This window comes from Plasmodium berghei, assembly GCF_900002375.2.
Source record: "Plasmodium berghei ANKA genome assembly, chromosome: 2".
Lineage (NCBI taxonomy): Eukaryota > Apicomplexa > Aconoidasida > Haemosporida > Plasmodiidae > Plasmodium > Plasmodium berghei.
Genome location: NC_036160.2, coordinates 136,324 through 161,846, shown reverse-complemented (window position 1 = coordinate 161,846; position 25,523 = coordinate 136,324). Strand labels below are relative to the sequence as shown.

Here is a 25,523-nt window from a genome sequence, read left to right as displayed (position 1 = left end):
AAAAAAAGTATGATCCATAGAAAACGACTAATTGTTACACCTTTCAATAAATGAATAAAGGAAACATAAAAAGAATGTAGCTAAAGGTTTTGTTTATAAATATGTATGATAATTTTATATTTTTTTAATATTTTTCTTTCCCATTTTATTATTATTTTTTTAATACAAAATTTCTATATTTTTTACCATTCTAATTTCGTGAAAATATGCGAAATAAAAGGGATTATTTCGCATATACATTTGTATTATAGTTTGTTTAATTTGCTTATTTTTTAGTTTATTTATTACATATATATATCATACATTGTTATATGCTTATTAGCTATTGTTTGTACAACATATATGAAGATATGGGAATAAATAGCTTTTCCTCATTTACTTGTTCATTTTACTTATATCATTGAAGTAAAGATGAGCATATTTGAATCTCTTTTTTTTATCATTAATTTTTATAATATCCTTTCATGTAACCTTTTTAAATGCATATAACTTTTTTTGAATATATGCTTAATTAAAAAAGCGCTAAAAAAAGAAGACGAAGCAAGAAGAATCAAAAACAACCCCCTATAAAACATCCTTAGAAAATACACAAAACATAGAATTGCTCATAAAATGCTAATACAAAAATGTAAGTTAAAAATCAACACAATCCTCATATTATTAATATTTGCATATTATGTATGTTTTATATGCATGGTGTATTTTTCACATGGCTTGTTCATAAATTTAACGACATTATTATTACGGTCTATATGCATATGTTTTTTTTAATAGATGACGAAAAACCAAAATTTGATATAGGCATTTCCCCCCTTTATTTAATTTCTTATCCCATATACAATGTTAGAACAAAAAGTTAACAAATATAAATTAATAGATAATTAAAGTTGCATATATGAACAGGAAAAAATATATTATATAATAATTTGTCCATATAAAAAATAAATAGCGAATACATTTTTGTAAACTTGTGCACATATGGACATATTATGAATAGCTCAATTTGAATGGAATTAACATTTTATTTTTTAAATTTTTCAGATTCAATGTAGAAGCATATTATACAAATATTTGAACGTTGGAAATGACCACATAAAGTACAACCAGCCAATTCATGTCAACAATTTGAATATAAAAACATATATTATTTATATTATCAATAGTTTGCAACAAGTAATGAGCAATATTTTTTTTTATTACGAAAAATTATCATTAAATTAAAAAAAAAATAGTTATTTGCCCAAATATATAGTATACCAAAGGAATTTTTTTATTATTATTTTACATTTGGAAATTTTACTTTATTTCATTTTATTTTTTTTTTCAGATTTATAATAATGAAGGGGTAACGGGACTATATAGTGGTTTGGTTCCCATGCTGGCTCATCTAATATCAAAGTAAAACGATGAAAATTTCATTCAAATTATATTTCATATTATTCCATTCATATATATATATATATGTGTGTGTGTGTCCATATGAACTTTGTTTAACTTATTTTTACAGGAAATCAATATACTATTTTTTGGAGAATATTCACTTTTATATATTTCGAAAAATTAGTACGAACAAAAAAGAAGCTACTTTATTTGGCCTATAATTAATTTTATTTACTTTTATTTTTTATATGATAAAATTACATAAAGATTCAAGATAACATTTTTATTTGTGTGAGTTTATTGTAGCTAAGTTTTATTTTCTACTTGTTTTTTTTTAGGAAATGATAAAAAAAAAGATACAATTGATAAAAAAAATATAGCAGTTCGTGAAAGTCGATTTCTTAACGAAAAAGAAAATTCAAATAATTTCATTGGCGATAAAATAAACTTTAATATTGTTAAACATATGATTTTTGTAAAGGATGAAAATGATTTTGTAAAAAAAAAAAAAAAAAAAGACAATTTCCATTTGTCATTTTATCACACATTTTATGAATATCTTAGCTGCATAATATCTTACCCATTACTAAATATTTCAACAAAATTAATTATTTTTGAAGACCATACAAAATCATTACTACAAAGTAATATGATACATATATCTTTATATAATTACGAAAAAAATAAAAATGGCCAAATTTAATCCTCTATTTTTATGTTAATTTATATATACATCCATAAATATGTATATTAATTTTCTCCTTTTTCAGACCTAAAAAATATAATTCATTTTACATATGTTTATGATGGAATGTATGGATTTTTTCGAGGGATAAATAACTATTTAATAATACAATCTGTTGATAAGTTTCTGAATTGTTTTTTATATAAAAAATTTTCAAATAATTGCTCATATGACAAAGTTCTTACAATTAAAGTAGTTTTATCAAGTTAGTTTTAATATATATATAACGCGCTACAAAATATATGAATGATTAATGCAAAAAAAATAGTTTGTTTTCATTCCATTATACAATCCTTTTATTATTTTATAATACCCTTTTTAGCATGTTTAAATACAATAATGGCACCTTATATTCACTATTCAATACTAGACAGATCTCAATCGTTTATACCGGTACCAATATTAACAACAACTGATTAATCACATTGTTACACACGTATAAACATTTATCTATATTTATTTTTTATGTTTTTTTTTTTTTTTCATTATATGAAGACCCTTTGTAGAAATACGACGTTTAGTCAGTTTTTTTGTAATTTTCACTGGAAGGTAAACATAGTTTTCATATAAATTATTATATAGTAGATGAACATAAATAAGTTCTATATGCATACCCATATATACAGTTCTAATACATACCCGTATACGCAGTTCTAATACATACCCATATGTACAGTTCTATATATATCCGTGTTTTTTTCACCCATAATCAGAGTCATCTATCTAATGTTTCTGTCGGGCTAGCAGTAGCAGGAATTCAACTAATAGTAATAAAATACAATAACATATACATATTCATATAAATATGGATATATACACACATGTCTTTAAATATTTTTTATTTTGGCTTATGTAGATTATTGCTTTAATGCCAAAAGATGCCTCAAAAAACGACGAATTAGTTGATCAGGAACCAGACGAATATATTTGAGAAAAATATTAATTTTTTTGAATTTTACTTTAATTATCAAACGAAAGGATGTATATATATTCATTATGTATGTACATATTTTTGTTTTATTAAAAAGATAATTTTACTTTTTTATGTCGCTTCGCATAAGCATGCATTTGCGTTAAATATTTTTTTTTCCAAACTAATATATATTAAAAGCTTATTAAATTGTTTTTTGAATATAAAAATAAAGATAGCTTTTTACAAAAAAATAAAATAAGCATATCTCCCTCGCTCAGTTTTCTCTCTATATGCATAAAGATAGAAAGACAAATATTTATGTGTTTTTAATAAGTATTATTATTTAACCCTTTTATAATTCATCATGAAAAATTATTATATCTATCAATTTTATTCATGTCCAATAATATTTACCTGACACGATCATAAAATTCATTGCATATTTAAACAATTATATGCACGTGCATATTTTTTTTCGTGTCTTATTTTTGTTGTATATGCATTAGCTAAATGGTGTAAATTCTCAAATAAAATAAGTCGACTACACAATCATGCATACTATGCCAATAATTTATATAAAAAACATAATTTTCCTCCATTTTTTAAATCAAATAAATAGTGAATTACTATATTTATATTATGTTAAAATAATTTTACTTATATATATTCCCATACATATATGAATTTTTAAATTCTCTAAATATTTAGCTAATTTTAGTATGAATAAAAATTTATTGTCGTTTTTTTTTTAATGACTATAAAAAAAATGAAAATGTGTGTATAGCTTTTTTTTCACATAGTTAATTTTTTGTATCGACTTTTTATGATTTTTTTTTTCATCTTTAATATTTTTTAATTATAATTCTTAATTTGATTAGCACATAAATAAGCAACACATGGATTTATATAGTTTGTGAAATAACAATTTTTATGAATGTCAAAATAAATAAAAAAATAATAATAATAGTAATAATAATACAATAGTAATAACACAATAGTAATCATAACACAGTATTAATAATAATAGTATTCCATTCCCAGATCTGTTCACATTTTCAGTCATTTCTTTTAAAAATTCAAAAATTTATTCTTTCCAAAGTTATGAATTATACATAACTATTCATTTTAGCAATAATTTTTTATAGGGGAAATTGAAAAGCGTGATATTTTCGTTTGTTATTTCCTTTTTTTCATTTTTAGGTATCAAAGTTGAGAAATTAATTTCCCATATAAAATTATAAACATGAATTATACATGTGTTATTATAATTTTATTAATTTGTAGAACTTACAACGATCAAGTATATCATATATTTATTTATAATATACTTTCGTGTGAGAATTAAAGAATATTGTACCATTTGACTGTATTAACAAAATAGCTTACTTACCCTCTAACTTATTTGCTTTCAAGGTGTGTTTAAAAATGAAAATATATATTAATCATAACAAATTTTAATAAAATTTGAAATAATTAATTTATTTATTGTTTTCCCCATTTAATATGTCATTTTAAAAAATATATTAAAAAAAAATAAAAATAATAACAATATGAATTAATATTAATTATTGGAAAACGAAATTAGTAAATATATATTAAAAAAAAAAATTAAAAACAACTATATATATACTTATGTAACTATGTTGTAAGGCAATCTGTACGCAACCACACACACACACATATGTGCGCATAATTTTATTAACATGTACTAGCTATTTTTTTTTTTTCGTAAACTTACATATATATAATTATGAACAAGCAACTAACCTTTTTATTTATAATTACATGTAAATAATTTATTATGTTGTAAATTAAAAAAAAAATGAATTGATTTTATTATTATAAAGTATAAATAAATAAGTATTATATATAAATAAAAATATATAAAAAAAATTAATATTTTCTAAAATAATTTTAAACTTTAGATGCTTTTTTCAACACCGAGAAAAAGATATAGTTTTGAAAAAAAAGAAACTATTAAGGATATAGATTTTTTATCTTATAACAGTATAATTTTCCCTTCCGAACAAATTTACGCCAACTCAAATTTGACGTGTACACAATTCCCCCCGAACTTGTATGAAACTTCACAAAATATAAATTTAAAAATGAATATGTCACACGAAAATATATATGATAATACAGGTATGAGTTCTGAGGGTTATGAAAATCACCCACAATTTTATAATAATGATAATTATCCACAATATCAAGATGATCAATATAGAATGTTAGAAAGTTCCAATCCGAATGCTATGAACCAACCATTAATATGTTTAAATGGTAACGAGTATGCACCTGAAATGCAAACTGGAATTGACCCAGGTGTTTTAGCTGTTTCAAATGCTTTATTTGCTTATAACAATGCTTTCCAATATATACCTATTAAGGCATCTCCTAATGTATTTCGAAGAAGAGTAAAGGGTGAAGCAAACTCAGAATGGAGTAACGCATTTATTACTAGGGTAGATCCATGTGAATGCACTGATTTTGAAGAACAATTCAAACCATATGAAGTTACTAAATATTATGATGAAGGACAAGTTAAAACCGTTTTTAATTTTGATCAAGAATGCCCTAAAGATAATATGTAATTTTATTTTTTTTTTATTGTCATAGAAATTTGTTTTTGTCCTTTTGACATTGCTCGATTTTTGCCATATATAAATTCGCATATTATGGCATTCGTTTATTATGAATGGATAATTAAATACATAATTAAACTAATGAGTATATTGTGTATATTTCCCAACTTTTGGATAAAAAGGAGTAAACAATATTCATGCATACACGGGAAATTTATATCTTATATTGTCATATTCGTTTATCCTTTACTATATTTGCAATGTTTAAACTGCATAAATATGTATATATACATGTTCGTGACAAATCCGCATAAGATATATTTTTTTTATTGTTATTTATTGTCTTTAAAGCATTTACAAAATTAAGTATATTTTCTTTTTTGTAGTGTTAAACATATTTTATGAAAGTTGTACATATGTTTTTTGTGTGCATATGTATATAAGTCCATTTTAAAAGTTATATGTTTTTTTTTTTTTATTGGCTTCATTTGAATTAAAAAGGAAAAAAACAAATTAACACATTTTTTATAACCTTTTTCAATTAAAATTTTGGTTAAACAAGGAACTAAATGGTAAATTTTTAATTAGGTCCCATTGGGAGGATTGAAAAAATATATTTTGATGATTTTCCGACTTATTGAAAGAGCACAGAATAAAATAAATAAAAACAAATTTGATATTTGTTAAATGCGCAACGTAATTAAAAAAAATATGTTTGAGTATATATGTGTATATACAGTGTGTTGTTATAGATGAATTATGTGTGTATATGCACAAAAATAATAAATATAACTAGCGGAAACAACAATGTTCTAGTATTAAAAAGAAAAAATGATTTAAGCATATACAATTTAAGAGATTGAGTGAGGCTATTCAATTTTTTTTGATAATAAATTTGTTTCTTGTCCATAATAAAATAATTTGAATCCTTCATATGTTGTTACAACATCGTAATTTAGAAATAGCAATACAAATATCATCGTTTGAAAATTAGTTATTTTTATTGTTATTGTATTTTGATTGAAGGTACTGAACAGTTATTGTCCAAATATATTCTGATTATAATAAGACACATTTAAAAAAATGTAATTATAGAAATTTTTTAAGTTTATACTTTATGATATTTTTTCGATTAATGCCCCAAAAAAATTAAGAATATATAATATAAAAAATATGCTAATTGTACAATAGTTGGTATTTATATATATATATATATATATATATATATATATGTGTGTGTATTTATTGCTATAGTGTATGTAGTATGGATGAAATTTATACTTACAAAAGAGAAAAGCGTAGCGATATATTTTTATTTGTATTTTATTTATTTATATTTGTTATATTTTTTATTGTATTTATATTTATAATACTAATTTTTTTACTTCCAAATATTTTCCATTCTATTTTAAACAAGTCGTTATGAAAAGGTTGGATTGTATAATATTCATTTTTTTGGTTATTACAACCATTTTAATATATTCAAAAGAACAAGGAAACTCGTTAGAAAAAATAACAGAATTTAGACAACAGCATAGAAAAACATTGGATGGAAGGCTTTGCTCTGCTGCATTTTTACATGATGATCAAACATACACCGATTGCGCAAATACAACATCTCCTGATGGGACCACTGGTATGTACATATTTGTTTCGATAACTTTCTCTTATTTGGCTAGTTATGCTTTATTTGGTTTACTTTTTTTTTTTCTAGGGAGGGAATGGTGCTATGTCGAAGTGCAGCTTTTGGGAAAAGGAGAAAGAGATTGGGATTATTGTGCAGGTGTAATAAACTATGATAAAATAAGAATAGATGCAAAAAGAATGTTTGAAGGTAAATCTTTAGAAGCAGACAGATTAAATGATAGATTAAATAGTTTAAAATTGCGAATAAATAGTATGGTACATAAATATGATTTATTGTGTGGTAATAAACATGAACTAATAAATTCTCGAATTAACAAAATAAATGATTGGATTAAAAAAAGTTCTGATTCTATAAATAAAATAGAATATAATTCAAATGAATTAGAAAATAGTAAAAAAATTATTAAAAAGATAGATGAAGATATAAAAAAAGAAAAAGAAAATTTAAAAAATTCAGATGAAATATGTGAAAATGTAAAAGGATATGAAAATGAATCAATAACATATGGATTAAAAGCTTCGTATTTTAACAATCCATTTTTTGAAGGGATTCCAATAATTTCAAAAATAATAAAAGATATAAATTTTATATATAATAATAAATCTCCATCAGGAAATTTAATATCTTTTTATAAATATTCTATTCGATATGAAGGATATTTGTTAGCTCCAGTTAGTGGAATATATACAATTATAGTAGATAGTGATTGCTCTGTTCGAATATTCATAAATAACAGAATTGTTATTATAAAAGATTTTGAAGAGGTAATTCGGCATATAAATAATAATAACAATGTGAATGAAATAAAAACTGAAAAAAATTATGAAAAAAATAAAGTTCATTATATAATAGACAATAAAACAAATAACATATCAAAGAGGGTATCTAACCCTATTGAATTAATAGGTGGCGAAAAAAATAAAATAATTGTTGAAATTTCTCATTTATCAAATTTAAAATATGAAAAAGGAGAATCATCTTATTTTAAATTGTTATGGAAATCTAGCAGAATAAATGAACAAGAGATTGGATCAAATTATTTATATAGTGAAAATTTTATTTCTAATTCCAGATTTTCTTCTGTTGATCCTGAATTATTTGAGATTGGATTGTTAGATGTAAATGAGATGGCATATAAAAATGAAACAGATTGGATAATTGAAAATATTTCGAATAAAATGAGATACAATGATTTACATCTATTAAGAACTTTTATAGAACCCAAATTTGATTCCTTTTCATTAGAAGTAAGTGGAAATTCAAATTTGTATATTGCAACTCCAATTGATAAAGAATTTCCGTTAGTATGGATAAATGAATCTATTATTAAAATTCAGAATACAAATGATACAATAGATTTATTAAATATAAAAAGTAAAGAGCAAACAAAATTAAAAATATGGTTTATTCCTCTAAAAAATAAAACATATATTAATTTTCAAAATAAAAAAAATATACCATTTTTGTTATTTTTACAAAAAAGAAAAATTTTACCAACAATATGCACTGGAGAAGAAGAAATATTATCATCTCCAGAAAATATTAATTTTAAAGAATGTGTAGAATCATCAAGTATATCAAAACAATTTAATTGTATGTCTAGTTTGAATACTTACCATATAGATAAAAAACACAATATTTGGAAAACTGCAAATGGGTCAATAGGAGAATATATAACAATATATTTTAAAAAGCCTGTTCAAATAAATAAATTTCGATTCAAACCACAAGATAATATATTAACATGGCCTTCAGAAATTTTATTACATTTTGATGACACCAAAATTTTAGTTCCTATTTTTTATACATCTAATATAGAATACAATACAAAAAAATTTGAACACTCAATTATTACCACATCTGTAAAAATTGAAATACGTGATATGTTTGTTAATAATTTAGAAACTGGTGGATCATTTGAATTAATTGGAAATTCATGTAATATAATAGATAATGAATATATGAACCATCATGCCATAATAGATGTAGTAGATTGTGATAATACTTTAAACGACATTCCAGATATTAATCCTTTAATTTATGGAGACATATTCATTGTTTCATGTCCATATAATTGTATTAAAAATGCAGAATCAAGTAATAAAAATATATATGGGTCCGATTTGTATTCTTTAGAATCGCCGATTTGTAAAGCAGCAGTTCATGCAGGTATTTGTTTAAAAAATGTAAATGACAAAGATGTTAATAATTTAAATGAGTATGAAAAAGAATGTAGATTTTTACTTCTAATAAAAGAGTTAAATGGGTCAGACTTTATCGGAAAGTTACAAAATAATGTATTATCTATAAATAAGCATATAGAAGAACAAAATGAGATTTTATCATTTAAAATCTCTCAAATCATTCCTACAAAAATTAATAATTTTTCACCTTTATATTACTCAATACCAAATAGCTATTCAATTGTATTTAAAAATAAAGATGATTTAAAAATTCCTAATAAATTTTTAGTAGATTCAGGTGAGGTATTTATTGATTATGGTAATTTTGGATATGGTTGGAAAAGAAAAGTAGATTCAAACATTTCATTAGAATTAAAAGAAAATAAAAAAAATGAAATAAATAGTGTAAAATTTCAAGATGTTAGAAGTAAAATAGAACCCATAAATAATTTTTTTCATAATATAATGTATTCAGATGGTATTGTTTTTCCACCTGCATCTACAAATGAACAATGTGTAAGCAAACTAACATGTGAATCAAATTATTGGACATTTAAAGTATATGAAAATGGAAATTATTTAATTCAAATTCTTATAGGAAATATATATTTTGATTCTATCCAAAAAAATTTTATAGAAGTAAATGGAGTTTCAGTAATTAAAAATGTCGAATTAAAATCGAATGAATATTATGTAGGCATTAAAAATATCCAAATAAATGATAACAAACTTATATTAACATCTACTTGTTTAGAATCGCAATATTCATGTGGAAATTCTCGAACAACTATACTTTCGATACAAATTATTAAAAATTAATGGATTAAAATTTTAGTTCGGTTTCCATTTAAGATATTTTAAATGGGTTAGTCTTATTTCTTCAAATGTTTACATAACTATATATGTGAAATAACAAAAAAATGTGAAAATTTGGATAAATAACTATATAAAGGTAGAATCTATAAAATTAAAATTTCTAATAATTATTTTATTAGTTAAGAAATATTATCATTTTTATCTTGAACCATAAAAGACAACTTAAAACGTGATAATATGCTAGACAATCCACTAATTGCTATTCCACAATTATTTAAATCAAATAAAGGTATTGCTTTTAAAGTAAAACCGGGAGGAAGATGGAATATACATTTATCTGGAATAGTAACTTGATATAATTTTGCACATTCTTTAGGACGTGTTACATGGGCAGGTAAATACGATAAATAAACAGAAGCATATTGTGTTTTCCACCATTCTCCTAAAAACTCACCTACATCAAATATTTCATCTTTATTTTTTGCATTTCCAGTTTGGTCATTTATATTTAATTTATTTACAGAAAAATGTATATCTTGAATTTTATTAATATATTTTTGTAATTTTTTTTTTAAAACATCCCCTGGTTTTTCCCATGAATTATATTTACCTCCTAAAAAATAATATTCTTGAGTTGATAAATTTTGTAATAATAATAAATGAGGATATTCATGTCGATGACATAACAAAATTGCTATTACTGTATTTCTAATCCCATTTTTGTTATATGAATTTATCCTTTTTTTATATTTTTCAGTATCTATTATAAATTTTTTTTTTAATTTTTCATCTATGTTAAATTCGTAACTATCTTGAGGATATAATACCCATTCGGATTTACTTTCTTTACTTCCAACATTTGCATTAATTATGCCAATTCCTTGTGTTGGATTTGACGTTGCCATTTAGTTGGGATAGAGGAAATGGATGATGTTTCGTTGTGATAAGCCAAACTTGTACAAATGAGTGTTCATTATTCTGAATAAAAACAAAAATACATTTTTTTAAAAGAAAGGAACTGACTCTCAATTGTAAAAACACTTAGTATTTTCATTCATTTATGAGCTTTATATTTATTAGGGATAATTATTTTAAATGTGCATATTCCATCCATGTATTCATAAAATTTGATTATTTTTATAAAATTGGATATACAATTTTTATAAATTTAAAGGTTTATTTTTATTCGCAAGTTGAGTAATTGCACTTTTTTTTTGATATGCGATAATAATGTAGCAACACTTTAATTCGTCGGAAAAAATGAGAAATAAAAATAGAAATAAAAAATGCATAGATAGATATGCCAAATAAATTCGGTAAACAAGTTTGACACAATTATATATCAAGTTTTTTTTTTGGAAATAAAGAATTTCTTTGCATACCAGAAGTATACCTGTTTAGAAAATACATGATAAACAAATAAAAATAAGATAAATACATGAGGCATGCAAAAAATATATTTTTTCTGGATATATAATGATCATAGTGAAAAGAATAGTTTTTTAATTCTTGAATTAAATTAGAATTCCAATTATTACTATATTTATAAATATAATATATATATAAACAATATATAGTCAATAGTATGCCACATATCATTTGGAGAATTTGAATAATGGTAACGAAACTATTCCATTTCAATGGCTTGTTATATATCGTAGCTAAAAAATAATAAAAATACATAAATATATGAACAAAGGAATTTGTTAATATAAAAATAAATCCAGCTTGTAACTCAACAAAATATGTATCCCATGTGTATAATAAAGCAGTTGAATGATGATACCAACGTAATAATGTTATTTTATTTTTTTTAAATTAAAAATATTGTATCAAATAATTCAATATATTTCGATATAATAAATAAAAATATCTATAATCCAACAGAACCAAAACCACACACATAAATTGGAGGGATTGCTAATAAGCCATTTATTGTATAATTATTTACTATATAAATAAATACTGGTAATCATTTAATAGTTACTATAATATTAAAACAAAATAATAAAAAATTCCATATTATTATTATTATTATCCACTTTAATTTTATTTCTTTTTTATTCTTCATAAATACATGACCATATTTACAAATTAATATATATATCAATACAAAAGCTTTGGCGATAAAATATTTTTCATGTACAAATTTAATAAACCCAAAAAAAGGGGTAAATTATCTTTCCCTAAAATAATCAAAAGTGAAATAAATGAAAATTTGTGTATATAGAAATTTGTGTCCACAACATCACATTTACATAGATTTTACAATACGAAACATATATTCATTTTTTACTTTTTCTTTTCTTAAACTATGAAAAGAATAATTATTTGCTAACCATGAAAATGTGAAATAATTCAAAATAGGAAATTTATTTTCTACTGTGAAAACAGGGGTTTGTGGATAATTCCTGATATTATCGATTATTCGAAAAATTTCATTTTCATTTGTTTTTATCATTACTTAGTCCCCATTTTTTTTTTTAAATTAATTTTGGTTATCTATTTATCCCACTTTGCTAAATTGGGGTTATTTGGGGGGGGTTTTTTTTTAATTTAATTTGCCTGAACTGTTCATATATTTTTAGAAAATATGACGTTTTCTAATTTCGCTACTTATACTGATTATTTCTTTTTAATTTTTTTGTCTTGTTCATTGCCTTTTTTGGATTTCCTTCCTATGCTTATAATATTGTTCTTATTTATCACGAAAAATAAAAATATGCACACACTTTTTTTAAATAAGTATTAGGTAATAATTTGATACATATATATGTGTGTGTATATACGTGTATGCATATCATTTCATGTCCTGTATGTGCATATCTTGTTAATATCAATGTACAGAGCTGTTTAAAATTTAAAAAATGCATGTAAGTTTGGAAAAAGATAAAGAGCATTAAGAGAAATATAAGAAAAAATTTAAGAAAAAGCATAAATCCATAAAATGGAAAAACTATAAAACAATGAAAATTAAATTATTACAAAAAAGTATTTTTAATGTGTGCCCCATTTTTATGTTGTACACCCAAATATATGCACATATTCCATTTAGCTTTATTTTATATTTTTGTTAATTTTTTTTTCATTCCTCTATTATTATTACATTTAAAATGTCGATATTTCTAATAAGAACTGAAATATAAGGTGAATTATATGATTAGATTTGTCATAAAAATACATATTTTTTTGTCTAACAATTGCTCTTTAATTTTGTTAGTGTGTTATGAGAAAATTAGAGCAAAAATAGAACGCAGACGAATAATAGGGATATAATGAATAAATAATAATGCAGGAAATATGTACAAATTCGAAAAGTAAAAAAAAATAATAATTTAATAGAATTTTATAATGTATACGGAAATATATTAATTATATGAAAAAAAAGTTAAGTTTTGTTTTTTATGTCCTTATATTTCTACATAATCTTCTTGTGGTGTAACTGTATTATTAGTAATGTTAGAGTTGCAAATAGGCAATGTCATATCCTTAATATGTTCAAAAATATTTTGTAAAGTTTCATTAATTGCATTAACTTCTTTAAAAATATCTTCATAAAATTCGCCACATTTTTCTTTTAAATTTTCTTCAGAATAATTTGAACAAAATGTTATATTTTTTGTATTTATTTTGAGGATATTTGTAAATTTAGTATTAATTATTTCAATTAATTTTTTAAGACTATTTTGAAAATTTGCATTTGTGTGTGCAAGTACTCGTGTTGTTTCTTGTAAAATATCATTAGTGCTGGCAATCTGATTTGGTGATTTATTTTCACCCTGCGTAAAATATTAAATAAAACAAATAAATAACAAAAAATAAGATATAGCTATTTTTTTATAAGAAATTTAAATAAATTATGCTAATTTTGTAGATAAAATATATTTATCATTTTTATTATTAACTAATTAGAGAGTATGTATATACATGTATGAACAAACCTTGTTGCTACTTAATTTATTTTTTAATTCCTGTTCTTCTTTTTCATAATAGCATAGCTCCTTAAAAAGCCTTCGAACAGCTCCATGATTTATTTTCAGGCTTTTAAGATTTATAAGAAGGTTTTCCATTGTGACTTCTCGTTTTAGTATTTATATAGTATGTAAATATATTGAAGTATAACTTTCGATAAATTGCCAATAAAAATTTTATTCTTTAAAATTGTCGTTTAGTTATGGGAATAAATAGATAGTGCTTTATTTTGTTTTTATCTTTGATATTGTGTGTGTGTTTTTTTTTCTTTTTTTAATAGAGTTATTTTTTTTTTGACTAAAGTGAAAAGAAAATAAGAGAATGTATATATACATTATTGGAAAATAGTTCATACAAATGTCCTTGCATATATATATATATATATATATATATATATATATATATATGCATGCACACTTGCTGACATTGGAGATTTAAAATGTTTTATTTAAGCGTATATATAGTACTTTGCTTGTAAATTTCTCAAAAGAATATCCATACATGTGTATATTTACGTTCATAATTATGCACGTATATATTATACATCTCAAAATAAATAAAATAATAATGCCTTTAACCTTTGTATTTGCTATTCATATATATTTATTTATTTTCTAAATATTTTTGTATAAAGTATATTTGTGCGAATGCTTGATATATTATCTAAATCCACACAAAATGAAAAAGGGGTTGAAAACATTCGTATATATCATTCTACAATGCTATATATGTATTTTTTTAAAATAAAAATTTTAAAATTCGAAAAAAAAGAAATTTAAATAAGTTAATTATACGAATAAAACATTATAAATTGATGGTAAAATTAAAAAAAATATGTACATAAATTATATGTACGTTCATACTATTATATAATTTGGCATTATGGGGAAAATAAAAGGTGGGTAATATATATATTCACACCCTTACATGTTCTACTTATGGAAAACATTATTTTTACACATATGAAAGGTCGCATTATTCACAATAAACATTATAATAAAAATAAAAGGTAAAGAAGAAGAAAAAAATAATAATATAGGGAATATTCTGATTGCAGTATCAAATTTATGCACACACACATCCTCCCTTATAACTTTGTTTATTAATTACGGGTTGTATTTTCTTCCCTTTTTTTTACCATTAAAATTATCCATTACGATACTTTCGCATATCCAAAGCACTTTCATTATTGCAATAATAATTAACAATTTCTTCGTTAACAATATAACCTAATTTTTTATACATACTTATTGCTGGATCATTTGTGATACGAACAAATAAATCTACAAAATTCCCCTTATGAATATTATTAGATATTTTTTCAAATTCATTCATTAAATCAATACCTTTCCCAGTTCTTCGACTATCTTCTTCAATTGATAATGCCGTTACATGCCCATGATATTCCTTATCTAGACCTTCTTCTTTTCCTACAAAAAAAAAATTTTAATAAAATGTGCTTAGTTTAGCTTTGGCTCGTTCATATTTATAACGATTTTTTATAGAGGGTATGCATTTTCACACCATATAAATTAGGTACCCAAATTTCCAAAAAGCTTATTCGCTTTTTTACATGTATATATGAACATGATCAAGTAAATTCGAGTTTATTATTTGCATACCTATAATATATCCGCTGATATGATCATCCATTTCCCTTGTAATAATGTTCATATGTGGCCATTTATAAATATATTTCAAATAAAACTCATCATTAAATACTTCAGTAAAAGGATCTAAATTGACATTATTAATTTTGTATAAATCTATATAGCTAAAAAATTGATAGCTAGCCATTTTTATTTTTTTATTTTAAATGAGTATTATAAATCACTAAATTCACATTATCAAAAAAAAAAATCAGAAAATTAGGTGATTGTTCATATAATTTTAATACTTTTTTTTTCAGGAAACAAAATAAAGGTAATACATATTTTATGATACTATACTTATATTCGTAATGTATTTATAAAATGTAATAAGCATTGTTATATTGCGTTATTTTTTATATGGCAAAATTTTAAGAGCCTAAATAAAAAAAAAATACAAAAACAATTTGTGTGGTAAATAGTGATAATAATATGAATAAAATATATAAATAAATGGTAAATTCAAATGTATTATAAAAAAAAAAAAAAAGTAGCAATAACTATAGAAACAAATTGTATGGATAGTAAAGAGAACGTAAATTGTTGAAGCTTCAAATAGTTGATTAATTTAAGAATGAATTTATTTGTGACTTTTGGTATAGTATACATTATTTGTACAAGTTTTATAAATTGGTAAACATAAAAAAATAAAAGATTATCATCAAAGAGATATCTATATCTTTGTACAGTTTTTTTTTCATTTCGAAATATTGTGGTTGTTTTTTTTATTCAATCAATAAATTCAACATTTATTGCTTTGCTTGAATGGCTAGTTCGATCATAAATAACATGAAACTTAACTCTTTCCCCAGGTATTAAATATTTAAATTCATTTTGAATTTCTTTTTTTTTGGGGTTATCATGTTCATAATTAAATTCGTCTTTTTTGTTCGTTAAATTTATATTAGAATGCCATTCCAATTTTTTTTTTTCTTCATTTGTTACTGAAAAACTCCTATCTATAAAATAAAAAATTATCAAAAGTTTGAATGTGGGAAAATATTACACATAATACATTTTAAGTTAGGGGAAAAAATATATGTACATCCATGTATTTAATCAAAATTATACTCTGACAAATTTCTGTATAATGAACAAACACATCAGGCCCTCCATCGTTGGGTTCTTGAAAAAGAAATAAGATAAGGAAAAATAAGATAAGGAAAAATGAGGAAAACAAATTGCTATATGCATAATACAATATTGGGTAGTACTTATAAATCCGTATCCTTTTCTTTTATCAAACTTAATTACATTTCCAGTGATTTTATTATTTTGTTCGCGATTGATTAAACTAGAAAAATAAGGATTCATAAAAATTCCAAAATTATATTTTGTTTTTTTTTTAAGTAGCATGGAATGCATTTTGTAGTATTATAAAAAATGAATATGAATAAATAAAGAATATATTTATATTGTATCCACAATCTCTACACCGGGAAATGTAGAAGTTTTTTATAATTTTTTTTCAACTTAAATAATTCAAAAAAATATATGCAAAGTTGATATTTTAGCGAACCGGAATCTAACAAATGTGGTAATATTATTACGTTTGAAATAAAAAAAAATTTTTAAATAAAAAAAGTTAACAAACAAATAAATATGCATACATAATATATGTATATAAATAGAATTGCAAAAAAAAATTGTACAAAAAAAGTGTAGATATACTTCACACATATTTGGGGATGGTTATTAGCCTTTCCATAAAAATGTGATAAAATATAAAAAAAAAAAATGGAAATAATAGTGGTAAAACAAAATAAATTGGGATGGTAATGCAAAATATAACATTTCCAAGTTTAATTCCTTAATCGGAAGGGGAATATGCGTGTGGTTTATGGATGTTTGGGAATGTTTAAATAAAAGAAAAACGAGTAAAAACAATAAAAAGAGATAAGAAAAAATTAATAAAAAATAGTAGGTGAGCAAAAGCTATAATCCTTATATATGTACAAAATCGAAATATTTGGGAATCTCATTTTTTTTATTGGTTTTTAAAAGGTAAACATTCATTTTGCATTTATTCCTCTATATTGTGTATGTATAGTACATATATATGGATAAGAAATAACGTTTCTTTATTCTAACTTTCATCAACATATCTTCTTTGGGGAATCATATTGTTTTTTCTTTCCTTTTGCAACATTTTTTTTTCCTTTTTAATAATTTTTTTTACATCAATTTTATTATCTCCCTTTTCTTGTGCCATTTTTTTAATCGTCCTATCGCTATAATAATATGGAGTTTTATTTTTTTTCAAAATATTTTCTTTTTCTTGCTTAACTAATTGTGATTTTAATTTCCTTTCATCTTCTTTTTTTTTAAGTATTGCATCTGTATTTTTATAATTACTATATGCATTTTTTAATTTATTTTTTTCTTCTTGATTTAAATTTTTATTTTTTAATTTTTTTTCAATTTCTTCTTTTTCATGTTCCCTTGTATCATATAAAAATTTATATGCATTTCTAAAAAAGTTAGGATTAAATGAACCTATAAAAAAGAAAAGACAAAATTATGTATAATATGAAATAAGTTAAATACATATATTTATTTTTTATATTTAAATTATGTTGAATATTCATTCTTTTACTATCCAATTTATGTGCGTCTTTTTTCATATTATATCCATTTTATTTATATGTACAATATTGTATCGAATAATATTATTTGATATATGTATTAAGAATAAAACAAATGTATACATAAAAAAGGATCTTTTAGGTTTAGAATATGTTATTAACATAATAAAACAATTTTATATTTTACCCGATAAATTTGAAAAACGAGGATCTCGAACTAATGGTTTTTGTGTTTTGTTATTTTTATCAAAGACATTGAAAGGCTTTCTGTTACTTACTGTTATTGGTTTTTGACTCTTTTTTATTTTTTGTTTTTTGTTTTTCTTTTGTGGTTGTTTTTCCATTTTAATTTAACAATTTATAGGAAATCATATATACTTATTATTATTATTTGACTATTCTTTATACGCGCATTTGCAAGGGTGTTATATTTCTTTGCTCAAATAAAATAATATATGTTATAACAAAATAGAATAGTATTTATATCTGTTTTTAATTTTTTTAAATAATTAAAATTTGCAAATTTTTTATTTAAACTCTTCCTTTTATACTTGGTTAAAATTTGCATATCTTTAAATAAATAAGAAATAAAATAAAATATATTTATACAACTTACGCTTATTATATTATTCACATTTCTATCACCATCTTATATTATATATATATGTAATTATGTACATATATGAATATATTTTGCTACGATTTTCATTCTCTTAATTTTAATATGCATCTTTGGATATATATAAATTTTTTGAAGTTCAAAAAATTATCGCCGATTTCTGCGCAAATAATTTTGGCCTAAAACGGTGAAAGTATGTGGAAAAGAAAGCAGAGGAAAAAGAAGCGAAAAGGAAATGAAAAAGGAAGTTAAAATTTTTAAATAAAAAAGGAAATGAAAAATTTAAAATGAAAGCTTTTAAATGAAAAAAAGAAAAGGATTCGAGATATTGCTGTATAGTTGGCTGAAAAAATCATCCCATTTAAAATAAATTCACCAGGGAAATGTCATTAAAATTTGTTTATAAAAATATTTTTACTAAAATTGAATTTTTTGTAGAAATACAAAAAATTCAATTTTATCTCATTTTAAAATCCATTATAATTTTAGCAATTTTTTTAAAATCTTCAAAATTTTAAGAAACAACGAAATAATAATCTAAATATATTGATAACATTGTTATAATAAAAAAAGGGAATATATATACATGTATAAACATATGTATATTTTACATTCTTAACAAAATATAGTACATAAAAAAAAAGTAATTCTACAAATAGCTACCATTAACAAGGTTAAAATAATAAAAAAAAAAAAAAAACGAACATAATTATACCCAATATTTTGTGAAGTCAATAATAGATAGACAATACACATAAATTAAAAATGAATATAAACGAAGAGGATAGCCAAAAAAATGCAGAGTTAGAAAATTTCTTAAATATATTGGAAATAGAATTTAACATAAATAAAAAAGATTTAGAAAGTGAAAAAAAAGAAGATTTCGATTATTATAATAATTTAAAAAAAGATAAAGGAATAGAAGTGTTCAGAAATAAATATACAAATTCAATAAATATAAGTAATAAATATGGAATAGATCATAATAAAGTTATGGGAATTATTAAAAAATTAGAAACATTATATTATATTATTAATATTGTTAAAAGCTTTAATATATATGATTTAACAGATGAAGGAAATAATTATTTAAAGAATGGATCCCCTGAGTATGTTGTCTTAAAATATATTTTTGAGAAAAAAAAATGTACTATGGATGAATTAAAAAAAATATATGGTAAAAAAGGAGAAATTGGAATAAATATAAATTTAAAAGAAAAATTAATCCAATTAAATAAAGTTGAAAAATGTTTAAGTTGTAATTTAGATAATATAAATAATCAATTTGATGATATAACACAAAAATGTCTAAATCTGGTAAATACACTAGGGAATGATGAAGAAAATCTTTTTAAAGAAGTTACTAATTTATATTTAGTGAATAATAAACCCCCAAATTGTAATATAGATTGTGGAATTAAAATAATTAATGAACTTAAAAAGCGTAAATTAATTGAAATAAAAAAAAAAACATATAGCGAAATAATTAAAACAAGCAATTTTAAAAAAGAGATAAAAAAACAAATTACAGATTTAAACTATTTATTAATAAAAAACGATGAATATAAAAAGTATGATATAAAAAAATATAATTTCTATTCAAGTGGTAAAAAAATTAATAAAGGTAGTATACATCTTTTAACAAAACAAATGAAATTTTTTAAAGATATATTTATTTCCCTTGGATTTGAAGAAATGAATACTCAAAATTATATTGAATCATCATTTTGGTGTTTTGATGCATTATATATACCACAACAACATCCAAGTAGAGATTTACAAGACACATTTTTTGTAAAATATCCAGAATATTCTAAGGAAAATTTTATTGATAAAGAATATATTGAAAATGTTAAAAGAGTGCACACACGTGGTGATTATGGAAGTTTTGGATGGAACTATAAATGGAAATTAGAAGAAAGCCAAAAAAATGTTTTAAGAACTCATACTACTGCAAATTCTTGTCGAACTTTATTTAAATTAGCTAAATTGTATAAAGATAAAGGACATATTATATCTAAAAAATATTTTAGTATAGATCGAGTATTTCGAAATGAAAATTTAGATAGCACACATTTAGCAGAATTTCATCAAATTGAAGGGTTAGTAATTGATAAGAATATTGGTTTATCACAATTAATAGCAATGTTATCTGCTTTTTATAAATATATAGGAATACATAAATTAAAATTTAAACCAACTTTTAATCCATATACAGAACCATCTATGGAAGTTTATGGATATCATGAAGAACATAAAAAATGGCTAGAAGTTGGAAATAGTGGAATATTTCGACCTGAAATGTTAATGCCAATGGGATTTCCAAAAAATGTTTCTGTGATGGCATGGGGACTAAGCTTGGAAAGACCAACCATGATAAAATATGGTATCAATAATATTAGGGAACTTTTTGGTTTTAAGAGTGTAGTATAGGTTTTGGGACATAAACTTTGTGCATGTATATTGCGATTTTGCTGTGATTTTTTTTTTTTTTTTTCATTTTGGCTAGCTGGTTAGCCAATTGTTAAAATATTTATCAGTAAATGGGGAAAAAAGCAAGTCAAGGAAATACTCAAAAAATAATATAAGGAATATTAATTTTGTTACAAAAACAGTTATGTACTTGGGTTTTTTTTTTATTACAAGTACTCAAATGTATGATGAGAAAATATAAAAAGTATCATTTTTTAAATGATGGAATTAATTTTTTTTTTTATTTCGTCATTTATGGTATCATATATATATACATACACACATACATGTATTGGGGTATTTCCTTTTTCCATAATACAATTTATTATTCATTTGGTATTTTATTAATTTCTTTATTTTGTGAATTCTCCTGATTTACTAAAAATTAAATTTGAAATTTTCCCCCATTCTCCATTCTTTGATAATTAGTATGAAATTTCTATGCATGTTTCTTTTGCTCGCTTTTTTTATTTGCTGTATTTTATATTTTTTAATTCTGCATTAAAATGGGGAAAAAATAAAATAAAATGCAGCATGATGTACTTGTTTTCACGAAATTACACAATAAAAATAATGACAAAAAATTAAAATTACTAATAAATTAATTTTGTAAAATGTTAAATAGAGCATATCGTTTTTTAATAGAAGACATTGGGATGATTAACATCCTTCTAGTTTGTTTATTGAGTATAACAAACATACAAAAAAATAATTTTATTTCCTACCAATATACATATATATGGTTATTTTTAACAATTTTATGCAACGCAATAATCGTTGTTAATTTATATTATGAAAATGGGGTAAAAGGGAAATATGAAAAATGGAAAAATAACGATTTCTTTCCATTTATTAGTTGTTCCTTAACTATAGGGAAATATTATAAAGGCGAGGCATTGTCAAGTTGGTCAAATATTATAAAGAATAAAAAAAATGATAAATTTTATAATTTTCCTAAAAAAACAAAATTATTAATCGATTTTTTAAAATTATTTGTATGCACATATGTGGAAAATTTTTTTTCTTTTTTTTTTCTCCCATTTTTGTCTACACTTCTGTTCCTTAAATATGGCATTTTTCGTTATGGTAAGTTTCGGAAATCAAACTGAAGGGAAGTAAAATACATCCATATATTGTTATCCTTATGATTTACTTTTTTTTATATTTTTTTTGTAGAAATCGCAAAATTGTCTCTCATTTTTGTAAACTTATTTGCTATTTCAAGTGTATGCCTGAGATATGTTCAGATTAACATTTTGTCATATATTTTATGTCATATATCGTTGTTTGCTGTAACCTTAGGTATCCAAAATGATAAATCGTATGAATGGTCATATGTTTATTAATGTGGATAAATACTAAATAAAATAATAAACCATTTGTAGAAATAGGACTTATATATATACTCTTAACACAATGCAACCACATTTTTCACATGTATATTTTTTTTGATATTTTTTTACGCAGCTATAATAAAAGTGAAAGAAAATGTATTTATATGTTTTTTGCTTTTTATGGTGATTTTCACCTTTTATCATATTTTATTAATAGCAATATTTTGTCTGGCAAATAAGTTGGTATATTTTTTTTTTTTTTTTTTTGGTTAATTGTTACTCTTAATTTTTCTCATTTCTTTTTCTTTTTTAGAGTATTTTCATTCATGAATGGGGTACTTATAAGTACGATTGGGGCAATTTTTTTAACCATTTCATTATATAGTCTAACTTATGATTATTTAAACATTAAGGTATTTCCTGGACCATTTTTTTTAATTTTAAGCAAATTGGTAATATAAAATGGAAATATTTATGTGTGTGCATGTAAAATATATTACATATTCGCATATTCAGTATCATTTATTTTCTCTTAGATACTGAGCACAGCTTTATATGGAGGATATTGCGCATATTTTATACAAAATGGCGACGAGAAAAAACAAAACAAAAGGAAAATTATTATATCAACATTTTTTTTTTTTTTCTATAATATATACAACTTTTTTTTTAAAGAATATAACATAGGAAATATAAATGGTTAAACAACAACTCAAAAAAATGGAAAATGTGTCTATATATGATGTATATAGTTTTGTATTACTAAAGTTTTTTTTATTATAGACTTAATTATTGTCATTTTGTTAGCAGGCAGGAAGTTCGTAGATTATGCAATGAGCCTTATAAGAATGAATGATAATTTTATTTTAATAGCATCATGGTTTTTCATAACAATATTATATTTAATTTTTATAAACTTCTTAACAAAAAAACGAGCAAATTTAATATATGTAAGGAAGCATTATCATTTTCTTCTTTTTTTGAATACCAATTTAGCATTTTGGGCTGGAAAAGTAAAAATACATAAATTTAAGTCTATGCATTTAGCTGCGCAAGAGAGGTGTATTGTTTATGCTGCTCTATATTTGCTTACTTATTGCATACTTGTTTGCATGCTTATTTATTATTTTTTTCATTTCAGGTTGAGTTGCTCACAATCGTGTTGTCATTTATATTGCCGCTTTTTATCCTGATTGAGATTTTAAGAAAAAATTACGAAAATTCATTTAATTCTAATAACTGGCTGAATCGATTTTTTACAAGGTTTTATATATAAAAAAACATGGATAAACACTATTGTTTTTTATTTTTCAAATAAAAATTATTTTTTTTTAAATCTGTTTATTTTGATAGGTTTATCGATGATAGAGATCGCCAGGGATTAATTTTAACACACATATATCTTTTAGCTGGGTATGTTTTTATAATGATAAAATAATTTGTTAGTTGATAATTGAAATGATTATACTACATCCATATGTATATATATATATATATATGTGTGTGTGCGTGAATATGAACTTGAGTTGCCATTTTTTAAAATTTAATAATTTTGTTTATGGAATTTTCTTTTAGAGTATACTTACCAATTGCCATTGATGTTGTTTTGAGCAACACTAATTATATTTATGATAAAAAAGAAATCATATATTTATTTCGAGAAACAAATTTAATTTTATACTGTTCTGGACTACATTCCATATGTATAGGGGATTCATTTGTTAGACTATATTATTATTTAGTTTTTATTTTTTTTTAAATGTTTTATAATATATGAATAATTATGGTGTATTTTCGTTGTGTATTATAGTAGTTTTATTTGTACAGGTTTATTTATTCTATTTTATGTTTATTTATTTTAAGGCGGCAATAGGAGGGCGTTTATATCTCACCCCCAAAATCACGAAAACAAATAATAAATCCTATTTAGGTAAAAATATGTTACATAATATATACAAGCATTACATTATTTTGTTTATATGTGTGTAAATTTATTCTTATTTGCTACATTTTTAGGTTTTTTTTTTTTTTTTTGTACTACCTTCGTATCGCTACTTTTTTTTAGCTACCTCCAGGTAAAAAAAAAAAAAAAAAATAACACTGAAATATATTAACATAGACGTTAATAAGTATGCACGTACATGCGTGTAAGTTTAGGTTAACATAATATAATTATATATATATATATGGTGTTTTATACTTATTTTTGAAGAAAAACGATTTTACTAATACGAAAGAATGCTTTATTATATCGTTATTTGGAGCTATATTCGAGGTTAGAAAAAAAGAGAGAAAAAAAAATTAAAAAAAAATTCTATATTATTGTATATATATATTTATTATGAAGCCTAGTCAAATAATTACAAAGTTGTGTAGTTAAAATATGTGCATGTGCATATGGTCATGCATTTATGTAAAGATCTGTATTGTTGAATATGCATATTTTTTTACATGTATTAATATTTTTCCGCCTTTACTTTTTGATTTATTTTTTTAAGGCTTATTTGAACGATATCGATAATTTACTTTTACCAATTTTTTCTTTTTGCGTGTATTTATGTTTTGAAGAATAAAAGTTGGATTAAATTGGCCCTTAAGAATTTTTTTAATTTTGAAAACAAA

At 22.5% G+C, this 25,523-nt stretch overlaps 10 protein-coding genes and 1 pseudogene across 10 annotated transcripts, besides 1 other annotated feature; 5 read left to right on the top strand and 6 right to left on the bottom strand.

Annotated features, from left to right (window-relative positions):
* Positions 1 to 612: 612 nt before the first annotated feature.
* PBANKA_0204700 (mitochondrial carrier protein, putative) lies at positions 613 to 3,056 on the top strand (the record flags this gene model as incomplete). Its single annotated transcript, XM_034564563.1, has 11 exons — positions 613 to 628; positions 775 to 842; positions 1,042 to 1,173; positions 1,328 to 1,398; positions 1,508 to 1,563; positions 1,719 to 2,024; positions 2,151 to 2,330; positions 2,448 to 2,518; positions 2,621 to 2,674; positions 2,839 to 2,892; positions 2,982 to 3,056. 11 exons carry the CDS (start codon positions 613 to 615, stop codon positions 3,054 to 3,056), a joined length of 1,083 nt encoding a protein of 360 aa, XP_034419773.1.
* A 1,907-nt stretch (positions 3,057 to 4,963) lies between these two features.
* PBANKA_0204600 (photosensitized INA-labeled protein PHIL1) lies at positions 4,964 to 5,632 on the top strand (the record flags this gene model as incomplete). Its single annotated transcript, XM_034564552.1, has 1 exon — positions 4,964 to 5,632. The coding sequence occupies one exon, from the start codon at positions 4,964 to 4,966 to the stop codon at positions 5,630 to 5,632; it is 669 nt and encodes a 222-aa protein (XP_034419772.1).
* A 1,413-nt stretch (positions 5,633 to 7,045) lies between these two features.
* Positions 7,046 to 10,273, top strand: PBANKA_0204500 (LCCL domain-containing protein, putative; the record flags this gene model as incomplete). The annotated part of the gene is made up of 2 exons (XM_034564541.1): positions 7,046 to 7,259; positions 7,338 to 10,273. The coding sequence occupies 2 exons, from the start codon at positions 7,046 to 7,048 to the stop codon at positions 10,271 to 10,273; spliced, it is 3,150 nt and encodes a 1,049-aa protein (XP_034419771.1).
* Positions 10,274 to 10,449: 176 nt separating this feature from the next.
* Positions 10,450 to 11,175, bottom strand: PBANKA_0204400 (cleavage and polyadenylation specificity factor subunit 5, putative; the record flags this gene model as incomplete). Its single annotated transcript, XM_034564530.1, has 1 exon — positions 10,450 to 11,175. The coding sequence occupies one exon, from the start codon at positions 11,173 to 11,175 to the stop codon at positions 10,450 to 10,452; it is 726 nt and encodes a 241-aa protein (XP_034419770.1).
* Positions 11,176 to 11,605: 430 nt separating this feature from the next.
* Positions 11,606 to 12,731, bottom strand: PBANKA_0204300 (annotated as a pseudogene).
* Positions 11,606 to 12,731: a sequence feature (fatty acid elongation protein, GNS1/SUR4 family, putative, pseudogene).
* Positions 12,732 to 13,680: 949 nt separating this feature from the next.
* Positions 13,681 to 14,340, bottom strand: PBANKA_0204200 (tubulin-specific chaperone a, putative; the record flags this gene model as incomplete). Its single annotated transcript, XM_034564519.1, has 2 exons — positions 13,681 to 14,049; positions 14,212 to 14,340. 2 exons carry the CDS (start codon positions 14,338 to 14,340, stop codon positions 13,681 to 13,683), a joined length of 498 nt encoding a protein of 165 aa, XP_034419769.1.
* A 1,048-nt stretch (positions 14,341 to 15,388) lies between these two features.
* On the bottom strand, positions 15,389 to 16,039 carry PBANKA_0204100 (N-acetyltransferase, GNAT family, putative; the record flags this gene model as incomplete). The annotated part of the gene is made up of 2 exons (XM_034564508.1): positions 15,389 to 15,672; positions 15,865 to 16,039. The coding sequence occupies 2 exons, from the start codon at positions 16,037 to 16,039 to the stop codon at positions 15,389 to 15,391; spliced, it is 459 nt and encodes a 152-aa protein (XP_034419768.1).
* Positions 16,040 to 16,620: 581 nt separating this feature from the next.
* On the bottom strand, positions 16,621 to 17,256 carry PBANKA_0204000 (cold-shock protein, putative; the record flags this gene model as incomplete). The annotated part of the gene is made up of 3 exons (XM_034564496.1): positions 16,621 to 16,850; positions 16,963 to 17,016; positions 17,106 to 17,256. The coding sequence occupies 3 exons, from the start codon at positions 17,254 to 17,256 to the stop codon at positions 16,621 to 16,623; spliced, it is 435 nt and encodes a 144-aa protein (XP_034419767.1).
* Positions 17,257 to 17,977: 721 nt separating this feature from the next.
* Positions 17,978 to 18,820, bottom strand: PBANKA_0203900 (rRNA biogenesis protein RRP36, putative; the record flags this gene model as incomplete). The annotated part of the gene is made up of 2 exons (XM_034564485.1): positions 17,978 to 18,387; positions 18,664 to 18,820. The coding sequence occupies 2 exons, from the start codon at positions 18,818 to 18,820 to the stop codon at positions 17,978 to 17,980; spliced, it is 567 nt and encodes a 188-aa protein (XP_034419766.1).
* A 1,040-nt stretch (positions 18,821 to 19,860) lies between these two features.
* On the top strand, positions 19,861 to 21,528 carry PBANKA_0203800 (phenylalanine--tRNA ligase alpha subunit, putative; the record flags this gene model as incomplete). Its single annotated transcript, XM_034564474.1, has 1 exon — positions 19,861 to 21,528. One exon carries the CDS (start codon positions 19,861 to 19,863, stop codon positions 21,526 to 21,528), a length of 1,668 nt encoding a protein of 555 aa, XP_034419765.1.
* Positions 21,529 to 22,223: 695 nt separating this feature from the next.
* PBANKA_0203750 (phosphatidate cytidylyltransferase, putative) lies at positions 22,224 to 25,474 on the top strand (the record flags this gene model as incomplete). Its single annotated transcript, XM_034564463.1, has 13 exons — positions 22,224 to 22,653; positions 22,744 to 22,869; positions 23,035 to 23,140; positions 23,215 to 23,353; positions 23,438 to 23,600; positions 23,712 to 23,914; positions 24,043 to 24,164; positions 24,255 to 24,314; positions 24,477 to 24,621; positions 24,765 to 24,831; positions 24,918 to 24,976; positions 25,114 to 25,176; positions 25,400 to 25,474. The coding sequence occupies 13 exons, from the start codon at positions 22,224 to 22,226 to the stop codon at positions 25,472 to 25,474; spliced, it is 1,758 nt and encodes a 585-aa protein (XP_034419764.1).
* Positions 25,475 to 25,523: the final 49 nt, after the last annotated feature.